This window comes from Agelaius tricolor, unplaced genomic scaffold, assembly GCF_023055355.1.
Source record: "Agelaius tricolor isolate 1412-34295 unplaced genomic scaffold, bAgeTri1.0.p SCAF_5, whole genome shotgun sequence".
NCBI lineage: Eukaryota > Metazoa > Chordata > Aves > Passeriformes > Icteridae > Agelaius > Agelaius tricolor.
The window spans coordinates 20630340-20644346 of record NW_027269265.1 but is presented as its reverse complement, the minus strand read 5'-3'; the positions used below and the strand labels follow the sequence as shown (position 1 = coordinate 20644346).

Here is a 14007-nt window from a genome sequence, read left to right as displayed (position 1 = left end):
ACAACTTTGCACAAGGAAGTTTTGAGAAAAAAGGTATTTTGTCTTACCCAACTCACTTTCACCAATGACAACCAATTCTGAATTAAGCAATCTCATTAGAAAAATTCCTAAATGCATACACATGCTAAAGGATGTCAAATATGTACAATAACAGACCCTAGTTTCTACATGCACTCTAATCTCATGCATGCTTTGCTATGCATACCATGAGAGTTATTTTTATTTTCAATATCCATACTAAATTCCCCTTTTTTGCATTTACCTCATCTCACTGATTCTGCCAGCCTCCTCAGGTAATAGGAGATCAGTAGGCTTTGAACAAGGGCAAGGGATCCACACCTAGGATTGGAGAGCCCTGGCAAAGCAGCAGTGCACAATGTTGCTACCAGTAGGCTTTTTAAGCGGTGGGGAATTGGCTGGACACAATAGTGCATTAAGTCAGAATTTTTTGGCCCGAAAAGTAACACTCTGAAAAGACTCTGAAGAAACTGAACAACCTCCCAAGTTAAACTTAGGGATGAAAAATTAGATTTAAAACCCAAACAAATAAACACCCTACAACAACAAACAAAAAAACCCAAGACAAAACACATCAACCAAAACACATATACACAAAATAACCAAAAAACCGCAACAAACCACATCACCAAAAAAGTGGCAGCTCCTCACATAATATATAATCTATTTTGAGAACCCCTTGCTATAAGACAAGATCATAAAGATATGCAAATTATAATAAACACTGGACAAGTCTCAAAAAAGAAATCCACAGAGGGATTATTTCTCAGTACAGAAAGCAGACAGATCACATCCAGACAAAGAAGCTCCTAACTCACAGGTGATTAGACTTGTATTATACAAAATTATCATTAGATGACTGTCATATTGTACAGTAAACTTCCACTTTTTGGGCATTTATCATACATGGCTAGATCCTTCCTAATGACCTGTTTCTTCTGCAAACTGAACCACAGCTATTCTTCTATCTTTTTGAAGTCTTTGAATTAGTGGCCTTTTTTATTTTTCCCCTTTTTCCTTTTCCCCCCCCTCTCCTCTTTCCAGTCTTCTTTCCATCTGGCTTTATGATGTTCTTCATAAAATCAGTAATCATCAATGAGCAGAATATTCCAGGTGAATTCTTACTAGTCCTACACATAAAAATCATCCCATTGCAGCTTACTGCAGCATTTGTGTCTTCACTAAAAGAATATCAGTAAATATTTCAGTTTTCATAGCTTTATTGCATTATAATGTTCCCTCCCAATTAAGAGACTTACTCTTCTGATATTGCCCTTACCATTAACATTCTACAGAAGACTTCCTTGTTATACCTCACCTCTCTCATTTTTTACTTCTCTCAGGTGAAAAGTTGTAACTTTCAATTTCATATCTTGAAACCCTACTTGTTGTATTGCACTGAGTAGTGTAGGAGGTCAAAGAGCTAGTTATTTCTTTCATTAATGAACAGACAGGGGATGCCTCCATTCCAGAGGATTGAGGAACATTTGTTTCTCTCATGCAATGGCACTGAACAGTTGTAATGTAGCCAGCTGTAGCAGCTATTTTCTTGAGAACCACCTTGGTTAAAACTGAGTTTGCTAATTCCTGGTACATGGAAGAGAAAAAAGTAAGTATACCGAGAAGTCTGCTACAAGAAAAACACAGCATTTTCCAAGTATCAAGAATTCTTTATTAGATAAACTTACTTTATCCTACCAGGCTACTAGGAGAAATCAAAATTAACATTCTAACAAAGACAATCCCATGATATTTTTCTACAAAGGCTGTCAAGGCAAGTCTTCTTTCCCTGATGGACCCTATCAAGACCATAACTGGTACAGATAGTGTCTCTTGAATCAATCTCCAAATTAATCTAGAAACTTGAATTTACACAAGGATTATTAAGTCTGCTGATACCAACAAGTGGTCCATGCCAACAATATTGTTATCAGTGACAAACACATCACTACAGCCCTTGGCATTTAGCACCAATTCATGCAATTTTAGAGCAAGATGAATTACCTACAGGAAAATATGCATGTATAACACCTGCTCTGAAAAGTCAGCTTTGCTACTAGTATCACAGTAAATGCTTACATAAAGCATACACTCAAGTCTTATGCATCAAGAGCTACCTACACGATTCTCACCTACTAATTATTGGGGTGATTCTCAACTTCTCTTGTTCCTACAGCAATATGCTGTTTGATTTCGATCTCAATAGCAGTTCTCTCTCAGATTTAAGTAGCATAGAGTGCAGTTAATCTGCTTCCAGCAGATACAGGAGGCAAAAAAGACTGTCACGGCTGTCCTGCCTCCTTTGCTACATTTTGTCAAGAAGCCTTTAGAAAAGAGTACAGCCCAAAGAGACTCCTTTCATTTTGCTACACAGATGATAAGGACTGAAAAGAACAGGGAGGGAGGGATGGAGGAAGAAGAAACAATAGTATTTATCATCATAACATGGGAAAGCTTGTATGTTTCCAAAGGGATCTTCAACAATTATAAGCATTCAAACCAATGTTCAAAGTTAAAAAGCACCTTTCTCCAAGGCTGTGAATTTTGAAACAGAAAAATTCACAATACACGCACCCGTAAAACACTTGTACTTAAAACAAGCACCGAAATATAAAACTTGTCTTGCTGATTTCATTATCAAAGGGTAACATTTCAACAACCTATAGCAGCCCAAATAAGATCATGTTCAGATATACATATCAGTATGCCACACCAATTACCAACAGATACTTTAAACTAGAAGCCCACATCTTGTTTAGAATACCAGATTTAAATAATCCTTTTCATGTTAGTCACACTCACCGTTTCTTGTCTTTGGGACTCAGTGAGCTTTTCAGACAATTCTTCTAGAGTCTTTCTTAATTCAGCATCAGTCCTTTGCAGAAAAATATAAGTAAGACAATATTCTACAGTGCAGAAGCTAAGTAGTACCCATGATAATTTTAAGCAGCAACAACCCCCCCCAAAAATTTTTTGCTACCTCAATTTGTTCTACAGCCTATTCATAATACTTTATAGCATAATGAGAAACAAGCCTCAAGTGGAAAATTCATGATAAAAAGCATTCCCATTTCTCAAGTGAAGAAACATGAAGAGCATCTAAGTATCAGCCAGGTATCAGGTCAACAAGTAAAAAATTATGGACACATCTACACAGTCCTTTTGAACTAGGAATTAACAGTCTAACTCCTGTTATTGCTGTAGAACAAAGCACCACATGCTGAGGAAGTATATACGTTATGGCCTGCAAGAGAGCTTGCCCTGAAGGGACTCAGTAACAAGAACAAACTACAAGCAAAGCTATAATAAAAGAAATTCCCTAGACCTTGTCATTTTTGTGCATATATTTGAAAAAGCTGAAGAAAGCCCCATATATTATACAAATTGGAATCAGTAGGTGTTATTAACATTTATAAATACTGCAGAAGATGACATAAAACAAGCAATTCATAATCCTGCTTTCATCTACATGTTGCACAACCACTCATTCTCCCCAAAATTATTTTCTGAAATAAAAGAGTTTAAGAATTTTTTTCCACACTGTTCTCCCCATGGAGTTTAAATCTGTTTGTACCGATTTCTTCTTGAAAGCTCGCGACTGATGTCATCTCCCAGGCGAACTTGTTCACTGCTGAGATCCCGAAGAGACTGGTGGAAAGAATGCAGCTGTAAATGCAAGCACACTAATTATTCCAAGGCTTAGGAACCAGTTTTTCTGTGATATTCCAAAAATACATATCTACATGTATACACACTTTTTAAAATAAAGCAGATAAAAATAATCTAAAAAATAATAAAACTCCATGAACTGTAGTTGAGCCTGGATGACTGGATGAGGCTAATGCACTTCTATTTCAATGCACCCTTCACAATACTTGCTCATTGTAGTTTAACTTTCAGTACTTTATTTGCTAAACCAAGTTTCCTAACTACGTTTTTTTTCTGTGGTTCAGAGCTTAGACACTATACCACCTCTTTAACTTAATGCAAAGCAAATTGAAATATCTGAACAAATAATGTTCAGGAGAGACATATTTCATGTTAATAGATACTAGTATTGGTAAAACAAAGTTCTGCCCAGCTAGATATGCTACTATAAATAGATTACATAGGAACTTGAAATGAAACAAGTAGAACAGTATAATGTATTCAGGAACTACCAAGAATAGGTATTTTACCTTGCCCAAGACTTTACTTACTCTTTTTTCAGACCTTGGAAAAAAAAAAAAAACAAAAAAACAAAAAACAAAAAAACAAAACCACACATCTACTTTCTGAAAAGTACTTTCTGAAAAAGGATTTTTTTTCTGAAAAACCTCCCATTTTCCCCATTCAGCAGGCTCCTAATTTATTATCAAAGTTTTAGGGAGCAAATAAAAAAATGAATAGGTCATTCATTCTTCATGGGACAAAAGTGACAGTTAATCCATCCTAATGCAACCTATTGCTGTCAACAATTCCATGGCCAGGATTATAGCTATGAAAAACCCTAATTTATAATATTCCTTTGTTCTGTGTCCTAGATTTAAACCTGGATCTTCCACAACCAAGCTGACTGCATTCAACATTCAGACATAGGCACTACTAGCTCCCCTGTGTGATTAACCATAAATTCCCACCTGACCTGAGAGACTTTGAAATAACATGTTGTATTTTCAAAATGTATGTGCTAAGGAGGAGAGGGACTTAAATGTGTTAAAAGACCATTTGGCTGAAAAATTACTTCAGCCAGAAAAAGTCAGAATGGGAATAAAGAGACAGTGGCTGCAGAAAAAAGAAAAAGCCACAACTTTACTTAAGCAGTACAGCTTTATTTCTGGTGTAACTTCCACCTATTATCATGATCAATGGCTACTTCCAGTTCATCATTCCTCAAAGCACTATACTCTTCTTACAAAATAGTTAATGAAAATGAAAAGGCCACATTCACCCACTGAAAAGCAAGAATAAGGAATAATCCAGCAATTATCCTCAAAACCAGAAAAAAATGCTATTTGCCTACATAGTTACTTAATATGAAGAACTCTGTATGCATTGCAGGAACTCCCTTGAATAAAATTTCCAGTGTTATTTATAGAATATCTAGAAATAATCTAAAATAGTCTAAAATCTAAAATAAGGATTTTGGATGGTTGGGAGGAAAGATTTCCATATAATTTTATTTCCTTCCAAGGATTATTTTCTACACTTACCTTGGGAGAGGAAGGAATGGGGGGAGAACTAAATTGAAAAGACAATAAAACAGGGTTAAATAAAAGTCTAGAATTTCTATTGTTTCCCAAAAAGTCAGCTGAGAAAACTTGTTGCAGTTAAGTTTAAACTTATATGGAAGCTGAGACTGATTTAATAAAGTCAATATGAATACCTTACAATCAGCTTCTTTAATATTAATCTACACAGATTCACTCAAGCAAGTCTAGCCACCCTGTCTGAAGAAACAAAAACAGGTAGTGAAATCTCCTCTCTACCTGTAGGATAACAGAAATACTATAATCTTATCCATTAAGGTAATTAATTTACTTTTTCTGAAGTCTGCAAGCAGATACAGGTTAAGGGATATGAAAATTACCTGTGACACACACATCTTCTCCTCCCATCATCTCCCTGAAATACAGGTTCAAATTATCCCACCCACAGGTCAGACCAAGAACTAAGAACTACCTGGTTCAAAATCATGTCAAGCTACACTGAACTAAAAGCAAAAGCACTAAGACCCTATACCATTAACTAAAGCAGAATAATCCCCTTCACAGCCTCGCTGAACTTCAGCACAAAGGTGAATGTTAACTGGCTGGAAGGGACCTCTGGAGGTCATCCCAACCAAGCCCCCTGCTGTGGATACTGACAACCTGGTCAGAGAGAGGAAATCCCAAGAATTGTTCTGGGGAGTTTTGAGAAGACTGAGAGAAAGAATTAAAACAATCTTGCAGCTGCGGTTTTGAACAGTTGTTTTGCCATGTTTACCAAAGGGTGTATCCTTAATTAGCCAATCATGTGAGGTGTGTTGATTAAAGGAGCAATCAGGTCCACCTGTGTCTGAACAGTGTATAAAAAGGAATGGGTTCCTAATAAAATTATTAGTCTCCTGAAGAGATCTGGAGTGTGTCACTCATTCATCCGTTCCTGATTCAATTGTGACACCCTGCCAAGGGAGGGTCACCTAGAAAAGGTGACACAGGAACTTGTCAGGTGGGTTCTGACAGGGAAGACTCCATAACCTCCCTGGGCAGCCTGTGCCAGTGTTCTGCCATACTCACTGTAAAGCTCTTCCTTACACTGAGGTGGAATTCTTGTGTTTTAGTTTATGGCCATTGCTCCCTGTCCTGTGACTGGGCACCACTGAACAGTCTGGCACCCTCCTCTTGACACCCATGTTAGAGATATTAATATGCATTACTGAGATCCCCCTCTCAGTCCTCTCCAGACTAAACAGGCTATTCAGAGATTATTTTTCTTTGTCATTAGACAGCCTAAAAAGTAGGGAGATTATTTTCATATTTTACTTTTGATATCACTACCATCTGCATCTTTTTCTCTATAATGGTTTGCATGAAACTTCATGAGAGATACAAGAGGTGACTGCCGAATGAAAAAAGCAGGTAACATTGAAAGCACAAATTATAAGTGAAGCATTCTTAGCTGCATCTTCAGAATCACCTCATTTAATGTAAAAGCAAAGAGTCTTTGAGACTCTTGGACTCTCAAAGAGCAAACATACTGCCTGTTTGGAACAGCAGCTCCCATGAGTGCTCTGTACCTGCTCCACATTGTCTGCCTCACTGACAAACCGAACACTTGCAGATCGAGACCTTCGGTGTTTATTGCCCTGTGAGACTCCGTAATCCCTGAGAGGAGAAGTGGGCAGGAAGTGGTGGTTGCCTGCAGGAGATATGATACAAAAAAAAAAAAAAAAAAAAAAAAAAAAAAAAAAAAAAAAAAAAAAGCAGGAAAACAAAATTTTGTATGGGAAATTTTTCATTTTGCTTCACAAAAAAGGTTTATTTCTTCTTGACAATATCCTTCTAGGTCACCTTACAGACATAACAACTACTGAATTACATATCATGCATATATGACTCTTAGCTCCTCCCAGGATTCTTCTTCACTTTAAACATATCTTACCCATGACATACAGGTATTCCAGAAAGAGGAATTCTTTCTCCAAGGAGTAGTTTTTCCTCAAATTTTATCTGCCCAACCAACCACTTTTTCCTCCACATGAATCTATCAGAGCTTCAAACTACCATATTTCACAGCTTTTACATAGGAATTAAATGTTTAGAGCTTTTTACTAAAATACATTAAATACTACCTCTCAAAGGAATACTCCTCCCAAACATACCTCTTCCCAAAATATAATGAATTTTATGAGATATACAAGGAAAAAAACCTACTCTTTTGGGTGTCATAAATAATTTCTGGTTTTTTATTTTCCACTGTTTCCAAACATCCATAATCTCATGCATTTAAAATGTAAATTCCCTTTTTTCTGTGAAGCAAGCTTCAGAAGCTGCAATACCTTTTGGATTTAGCTTTAACTTGTATGTACCTACAAGTCATGCAGTGGAAAATTAATTTCCTCAGCTGAAAGAATCAACATTTCATTTAGATCTCCTGGGATATCAGCAGAAAATACTAACAGAAACACAAAGCTGGAAAAATTTACCACATAAACAACTGCATACCTTAATGCAGGTCTCCCAAATTTCTAAACTCAGTTTCTTTGAAGTAATCAATGATGACTTTACATAAGACCATCTCTACACATTTTTCTTGATTTCCTCTTTGCATAACACAGCTATATGACATAACTCAAACTTGAGTATTCAAGCCCTTTAAGTATTTTACCTGATGTTCCTTCTCCATCCAGGTCACTGGGATATAAGCTTGAGAGAGATGCACTTCTCATTCCAGAGCTTCGTGTTAGTCGCTGGCTCCTCAATTGACCTATAGATTGCTCCAGTGTTTCTTTCAACTACAGAAAAGTTATAATTTATTGAAATGTGAACACAGACTTGTTTTTTAAAAAGCATGGAAAATATTATTTATTTAAAAGTCATTAAGAGAATAAAAGCTATTTTTAAGCCAAGTACAGCTATGAATTAATAACAGCTTTTCTTCAATATCTCATATATCACATTCCTGTAATTATAGCAAAACATGCTTCCAACACTGGCAGCTTCAAATATCAAGTTTCTTAAAACAGTGGTGCACCACATGGTGCACCACCATGAAAACTTAAAAGTTTATCTCCTACAACCAAAATAAGACCTATTTGCCAGCAATGCTCATTAACAGTTCTGCAAAATTCAGAAAATAACTTCCAAGAAATTATTTTTTACTGGAATTCTTCCACCAGCCCTACCTGGAATGAATGTTACAAGGCTATCAAATTTCCCTAAGCAGCTTTACAGAAACCTCTATTTTTAGAAGTTTTACTTCCAGGAAAAGGAAGCCATTCCCAATTTAAGAGTACAGAACTAGCTATATTCAAAAATTAGTTCTTCATTTTCAAACTTACATCTCGTTTTTCTTACAATTGTATTTGTTAACTTTGGTTCTTAGCCACTTGCCTTGTTACACCTTCATTTGACAATCCACAAAATATCAGTTTCTAAAGGTTCTCCTTTTTCTAAGACAAGCTTGTATACAGTGGTTAAATTGATGCTTTACTCCTGCAGAATTATGTGGTGTTGGATATCTTTCTCTGAAGGAAACAAGCTTTCTTTTCTACACATTTGCTTCTTCACTACTCTCTCTACCGTCACATGTAAAATATTCATTTCATATATATCTGTTTTAAGGCAGCACCTGCTGCAGCTCGTTTGTAACCAAATTGTAAACCTCTCTTGCCCTAGCAGCACTAATTTTGTCTTCTCTAAGACACCTGTTTTCAAGTTTGTGGAAGTTTGAGTTTTGAGTTTCTAAAATGAGAAGACTCATTTTAGAATTTTCATCCTTTCTGCAATTTAGAGCAAGCTGGTCAACAGATCCAGAACTGTTGGTGAGTGATAGGAAAAAAATCTACACCAGTATGATCACAATCTCATTCCCTGCTGTAATTCAGCTTTTATCTTACCACTTCTTCCTGCAAAAGAAACCAGTTCCCTAATATTCTATTTCAGCTACACATCTTGTACTTTGCATAGTACTATAACATAATCTACTGGGTGCTTATAAACCGGAGAAGTAATGAGCCTACAAAACCTGTCAGAATTTCATTACACAACATATTACTATATTATGATTTAGCTTGCTCAAATAAATATTAAAAGATTCTGTTCACAGCTACTTAACTCCTTATACTGTCCATTGATACCAAGTTTTTTTTACCAATACCAAGCTATGAATTCTAGTAATGGAAAAGACCAAAAAAGTAAAGATAAATTGAAAGTTGCTCACAGTTGTTATTGCTTTGGTTTGTTCCTTGTTGTATTCTCTGTATTGTCCTAGCAAATGGTCAACATGTCTTAGATTTCTGTTGGTATCCTTAAATAAAAAAGTTTTAGATAAAAAGTCAAAACAGAAACCTCCTCTAATTAAACATTACAGTTGTCTTTATTCTTACTGATTTCCAAGATTAAATTGAAACACAAATGCTTTCTAAAGGGTCTAAGCATTCAAAATCCTATTCAAGTAATCAGAATCTGAAGGGATGGCTAAAGGGAGGAAAGTGAAGAGGAAAAAAAAACAACCAAACTCTGTAATTTCAGTACAACAATAAGGCCTCACCATCAAATAAAAAGTTTTTTTAAGTTTCAGCCATTCTGTAGAAAAAACTTTTTAATCCAACAATCTTAACATTACCTGCTTGTAGAACAGAATAGTTAATCTGAGAAATAACAAGTTTTTGAAGGTGAACACACTAGGTAAGGTCACTGCATGACTATTTTCTGGCCAGATAAACACCTGGATCAGATGGAAAATCTGCTGAAAAGCAGTCCACAAAAAGCAAGTAGTTTAAAATCAGAATTTCAGAAGAGCAGCTAGAAAGAGGTTTGACAGAAGCAGAATACCAAAGAATCCCTTTTAAAAAGCAGCCAGACTGTATTCTTCTTATTATATTATTTCCTAGATTGATGTTTATTTTCCAGATAAGAAGTTTTGAATTTTAAATTTACCATTCTATAACGATTTTTCTCTTCTCATATATTAAAAGGAAAAAAAAAAATTGCTAGCCAAACAATAAGTAATAAAACATACACCCACCCACTCCAGATATTCAGAACTGTCAACTAAAGAAGAATGGGAATAAATTCTCCAACACTAATGGTGTCAGGATAGCTAAATGTCTCCTCACATTTGCAAAACAGATATTCCCTCTGCACTCTCCACTTTTTCTTGCTCTCTTACAAGTTTAGAAATAAGGCTTCTCACAGTGCTTTTTCACATCTAGAAAACATTTGAAATGTAAGCTGTCTCCCGAAGGAATTGACCACTTACATATTTATCAGAAATTTGGAAATTTTACGCAGGACAAAGACAACCAAGACAAGTCTGAAACTTTCTGCTAGAAAATTTCATGCCTTTTGTGAGAATCTAACAAAGCTGATTTGCCCTTACTCATTTTGCTAACTTTATAAATAGTATTCCCCAACACATCATTGTTTTTAACAACATTCTATTACTGTCTGAAACAGCAGCTGTATAAAAGTGCAACAAGCCACACACTTTCAGCTCAAAAGCAGTATGAATTATTTTCCAAACCATCTTTGGTTTGCACAGAAAGCAATGTTTCCCATCTGTACAGTACACTCCACAACTTCAGAAATGAAAATCTGACCCAGTGTTACAGAAATGCAGGCACTACAAATACTTTAAAGCTGTATTTTGTAAACAACCTGCAAAGTGCTTGCTAAAGTATGGATCTTCTCTGTAACTTCTTCAGCACCATAGTTCTGAGCTCTGCTGTGGGATGCTCTCAAAGGCCGCCTTCCAACCCGAGCCGTAAATAAGTTGTCTGAATCACTGGATGAATCTGCCATCAGTGTCTTGAAGCCTAGGCAGGAAGACCAGAAAAATTAATGTGTGTTAATCCCTGTCTGTAGCTGAACAGTCTTGCACAACATTCCCAAAGTAACTTCATAAACTCAGATGACATTTGCCTTTCTGGTTTGGGTCAGCAGGAGGTACTTTTGAAGCAGATCTTCCAGCTGCTCCTCAGTTATTACCTTTGTCCACACTATGAAGCAGGGTCAAGATGCAGAAGGCAGAACCTCTTAGGAGCAAATTAAATCAAAATATGCAATCTCACTGTTTCCAAATGTTCAGTACCCATGATCAAATCACAGCCCAAAGCAAATTATTCTCCCCAAACACAGAGTAGATACATCAATGTTTTATCAATCTTCCTGGTGTTTTATCTCACACTACTCACTAAGCTGTCTTCAGAATGGGGATTGCTGAATCTCAAGGACAGCAAGATAGAGGGAAAATAGGTCAACAATCATCAGATGGGTGAAATTATTAAAAACTACAGACAGCTGTGCCTAGTATAGTAAAATCACATAGTAACTGATTAAAATAACAACCCTCAAAAGGTAGGTTAGATCAAATTTTTTTCTTAAATTACACAGTGCAGTAGTTTGCCTTAAAGTCATGGAATGACTTGGTGAAAGAAGAAATAGACTAGCAAACTCTTAAACCCTTGCAGTCAACAAAAAAAGTCACAGTAAAGATGACATTCTTCTAGCCATGAGAGCTGAAATTTCCAAAAGAAACCAGGGATGGATTCAAATCTTTTATTTTATATGGAGGCAACTTGATGTTTTTCCAAGTCTTTAATTTTCAAAAGGTTGCAAATTTGTGCCCCCCAGACTTGGATAAAAACCTTTCAAACATGAAAGAAACAGCAAATCAATGTGCTCAGTCTGTGCTCAAGTATATCAGTATTCCTTCTTTTACTGAACTGGTGAATTTACCTCATCTTGCCTCTTCTTACCTCACCTCACTAAAGCACATTTTTACCAACAGTATCAGAATTCATTACTCCAGTGCCTCACTCTAGTCAGCTGCAATGAAGTCTTAATGAGACTGAACAAGAATAAACACTAAACACTGGGAAACAGAAATTATGGGATATTTTCAAAGACAAAGAAAAATAAATAAAACACTGGCATAAATAATAACATGGAATAATATTGGCTTTACTGTAATTTGGTTAAAAAAAATCAACAAAACCCAATAAAGAAGTAGACCCAACCATAAAAGCCCCAACTACTGAAAAGAAAAGACTGGAGGAAAAAAAGGAAATAAAGATTTACAGCAGGAAAGATTAATGGCTTTATTTTCAGCTGTCCAAAAATAGGCCCATTAAGATATATACTAGCCAAAGCACAGAAGAAAGTTCAGTAATCAAAGTAAAAATAAAAGAAAGCACAGGATAAAGAGTACATTTTGTCTGAAGAAAACTTACTATTTATGGTTAAGCATTCCTCTTTGTTCTCATGAGCAACCTAAAAGGAACCACAAGTACTTTTAAGGTGAAGAAGTTGTTTCACATAAGGCAATATCCTCATTTTTAAAGGAACTGCGCAAGTTTCATTTTAGATTTAAAAAATCACAAAGAAGTAGAAATTTGTAGAAATATTCCATATGCACATCTGCCTATCAACTGAAACAAACAAACAAACAAAAAGCTAATCACTTTTTCCAAAAAGCTACACTAATTTCAGCACATATGACCTACTCGACAGTAAGAGTCATTTGGTTCTTACTGGTTTTTAGTTCTACCCAAGCAGATCATAATCTTTGCTGAACTGATGAAAAGCATCAATACTCGGTATTTTCCTTTCCTGTAAGAAGCAGAGCATTTTAGCTTCACTGAGGACTTTTTAAAAAGTCTGTCAGGTAAGAAGTAGAGCTGACAACCTCAACATCAAGCTCTTCAGCTCAAGTAAACAAAGGATAAAAACAGCGTACTCAACCTGATTATTCCTCAAGTGTTTTATTTGTTCAGCTCCACACAGACTAATCTATCACTAGGTAACTAAAGGAATGGTTGAAGCCTTATAGCTAAGACTGAGCACGACGAAAAAAAAAATACAATCATTTCAGAAAGGAACAGCCTGACACCTGAAAGGCCCTTTCCTTCAGTGTTTATATTTGAGGCTAGAAGATAGGAAGGTGATCCCATATGGTGATATTTCACCATCGTGCCTTCAGGGATCAGTACCCCATTTTATTATCAATTTGTCACACCGTGCTCCCAGCACTCTTCAGCAGCACAACACAGAAAACGGTTCCTTCGCACTGTAATAAGCAAGTAATGCCCTCGGGGAATCCTCCCGGAGGGAACTTCACTAACACCCGACTCCAACTCTGAGTCTCCTGGTTCTTTGGCCCAGACAGGAGCCCAGAAGGGCGCCGGGCACGCCGCCGGCCGGGCCTCCGGAGCGCCCCGAGGCGCCCCGCGCCTCCCGCCGCCGCTGCCATCTGCGCCCGCCCGCGGCGCTCCAAGCCGGACAGCCACCTCCCGCACACCGCCCTGGCCGCGGCCCTTTCCGCATCCCCAGCCCACACCGCACAGCGCTCCGAGGCGAGACCGCCCCGTCCCCGGGCACCTTCCGCCCGCCTCACCTCGCCGCTATGGCAACTTGAACTAGCCGCCCTGCCGCCAGCTGCCGGGGCCGCGGGCCGGGCGCCGGGCCCCCCGCAGCGCTCCATGGGACACCGAGTCCACAAGCCGCTGGCCCGCCATGGAAAACGCAGAGTGTGGGACTTCAACTCCCGAGAGGCCTTGCGGCGGCAGCGCGGCGAGGGCCGGACAGGTCCCGCCTTGCTGGGAGGCCGCTGGGCCTGCGGAGAGCGCTGGTGGGAGGTTCCGCAAGTGACCTGCTGTTTATGAACGTTGTTTTGTGAAACACTGAGTTTTTACAAAATACACATTGGCGTTTACAAACGTGTCAGCTAAATGACTGTGAAGAGTAGAAACAAAAGCTGTTGCACTGGTAAAGTCGGCGAGTCTGTTCCGCTCCCGAGCAGACGGCT

The 14007-nt window shown here is 37.6% G+C and overlaps 1 protein-coding gene across 2 annotated transcripts in view; it reads right to left on the bottom strand.

The window, feature by feature from the left end:
• Positions 1 to 13770, bottom strand: part of CEP128 (centrosomal protein 128) — a 102377-nt gene extending 88607 nt beyond the window's left edge. Inside the window, exons 1-8 of one of the 2 annotated variants that reach the window (XM_071426688.1) lie at positions 13597 to 13769; positions 12434 to 12473; positions 10860 to 11017; positions 9421 to 9507; positions 7867 to 7993; positions 6776 to 6897; positions 3593 to 3684; positions 2821 to 2893 (exon numbers count right to left, since the gene is read on the bottom strand). In XM_071426688.1, coding sequence (XP_071282789.1) covers positions 2821 to 2893; positions 3593 to 3684; positions 6776 to 6897; positions 7867 to 7993; positions 9421 to 9507; positions 10860 to 11017; positions 12434 to 12473; positions 13597 to 13683 — 786 coding nt within the window. In that variant the 5' untranslated portion in view covers positions 13684 to 13769. Of the gene's footprint in view, positions 1 to 2820; positions 2894 to 3592; positions 3685 to 6775; positions 6898 to 7866; positions 7994 to 9420; positions 9508 to 10859; positions 11018 to 12433; positions 12474 to 13596 lie in introns of both variants that reach the window. The other variant, XM_071426689.1, reaches the window with a different exon arrangement.
• Between the last annotated feature and the right edge of the window lie 237 nt (positions 13771 to 14007).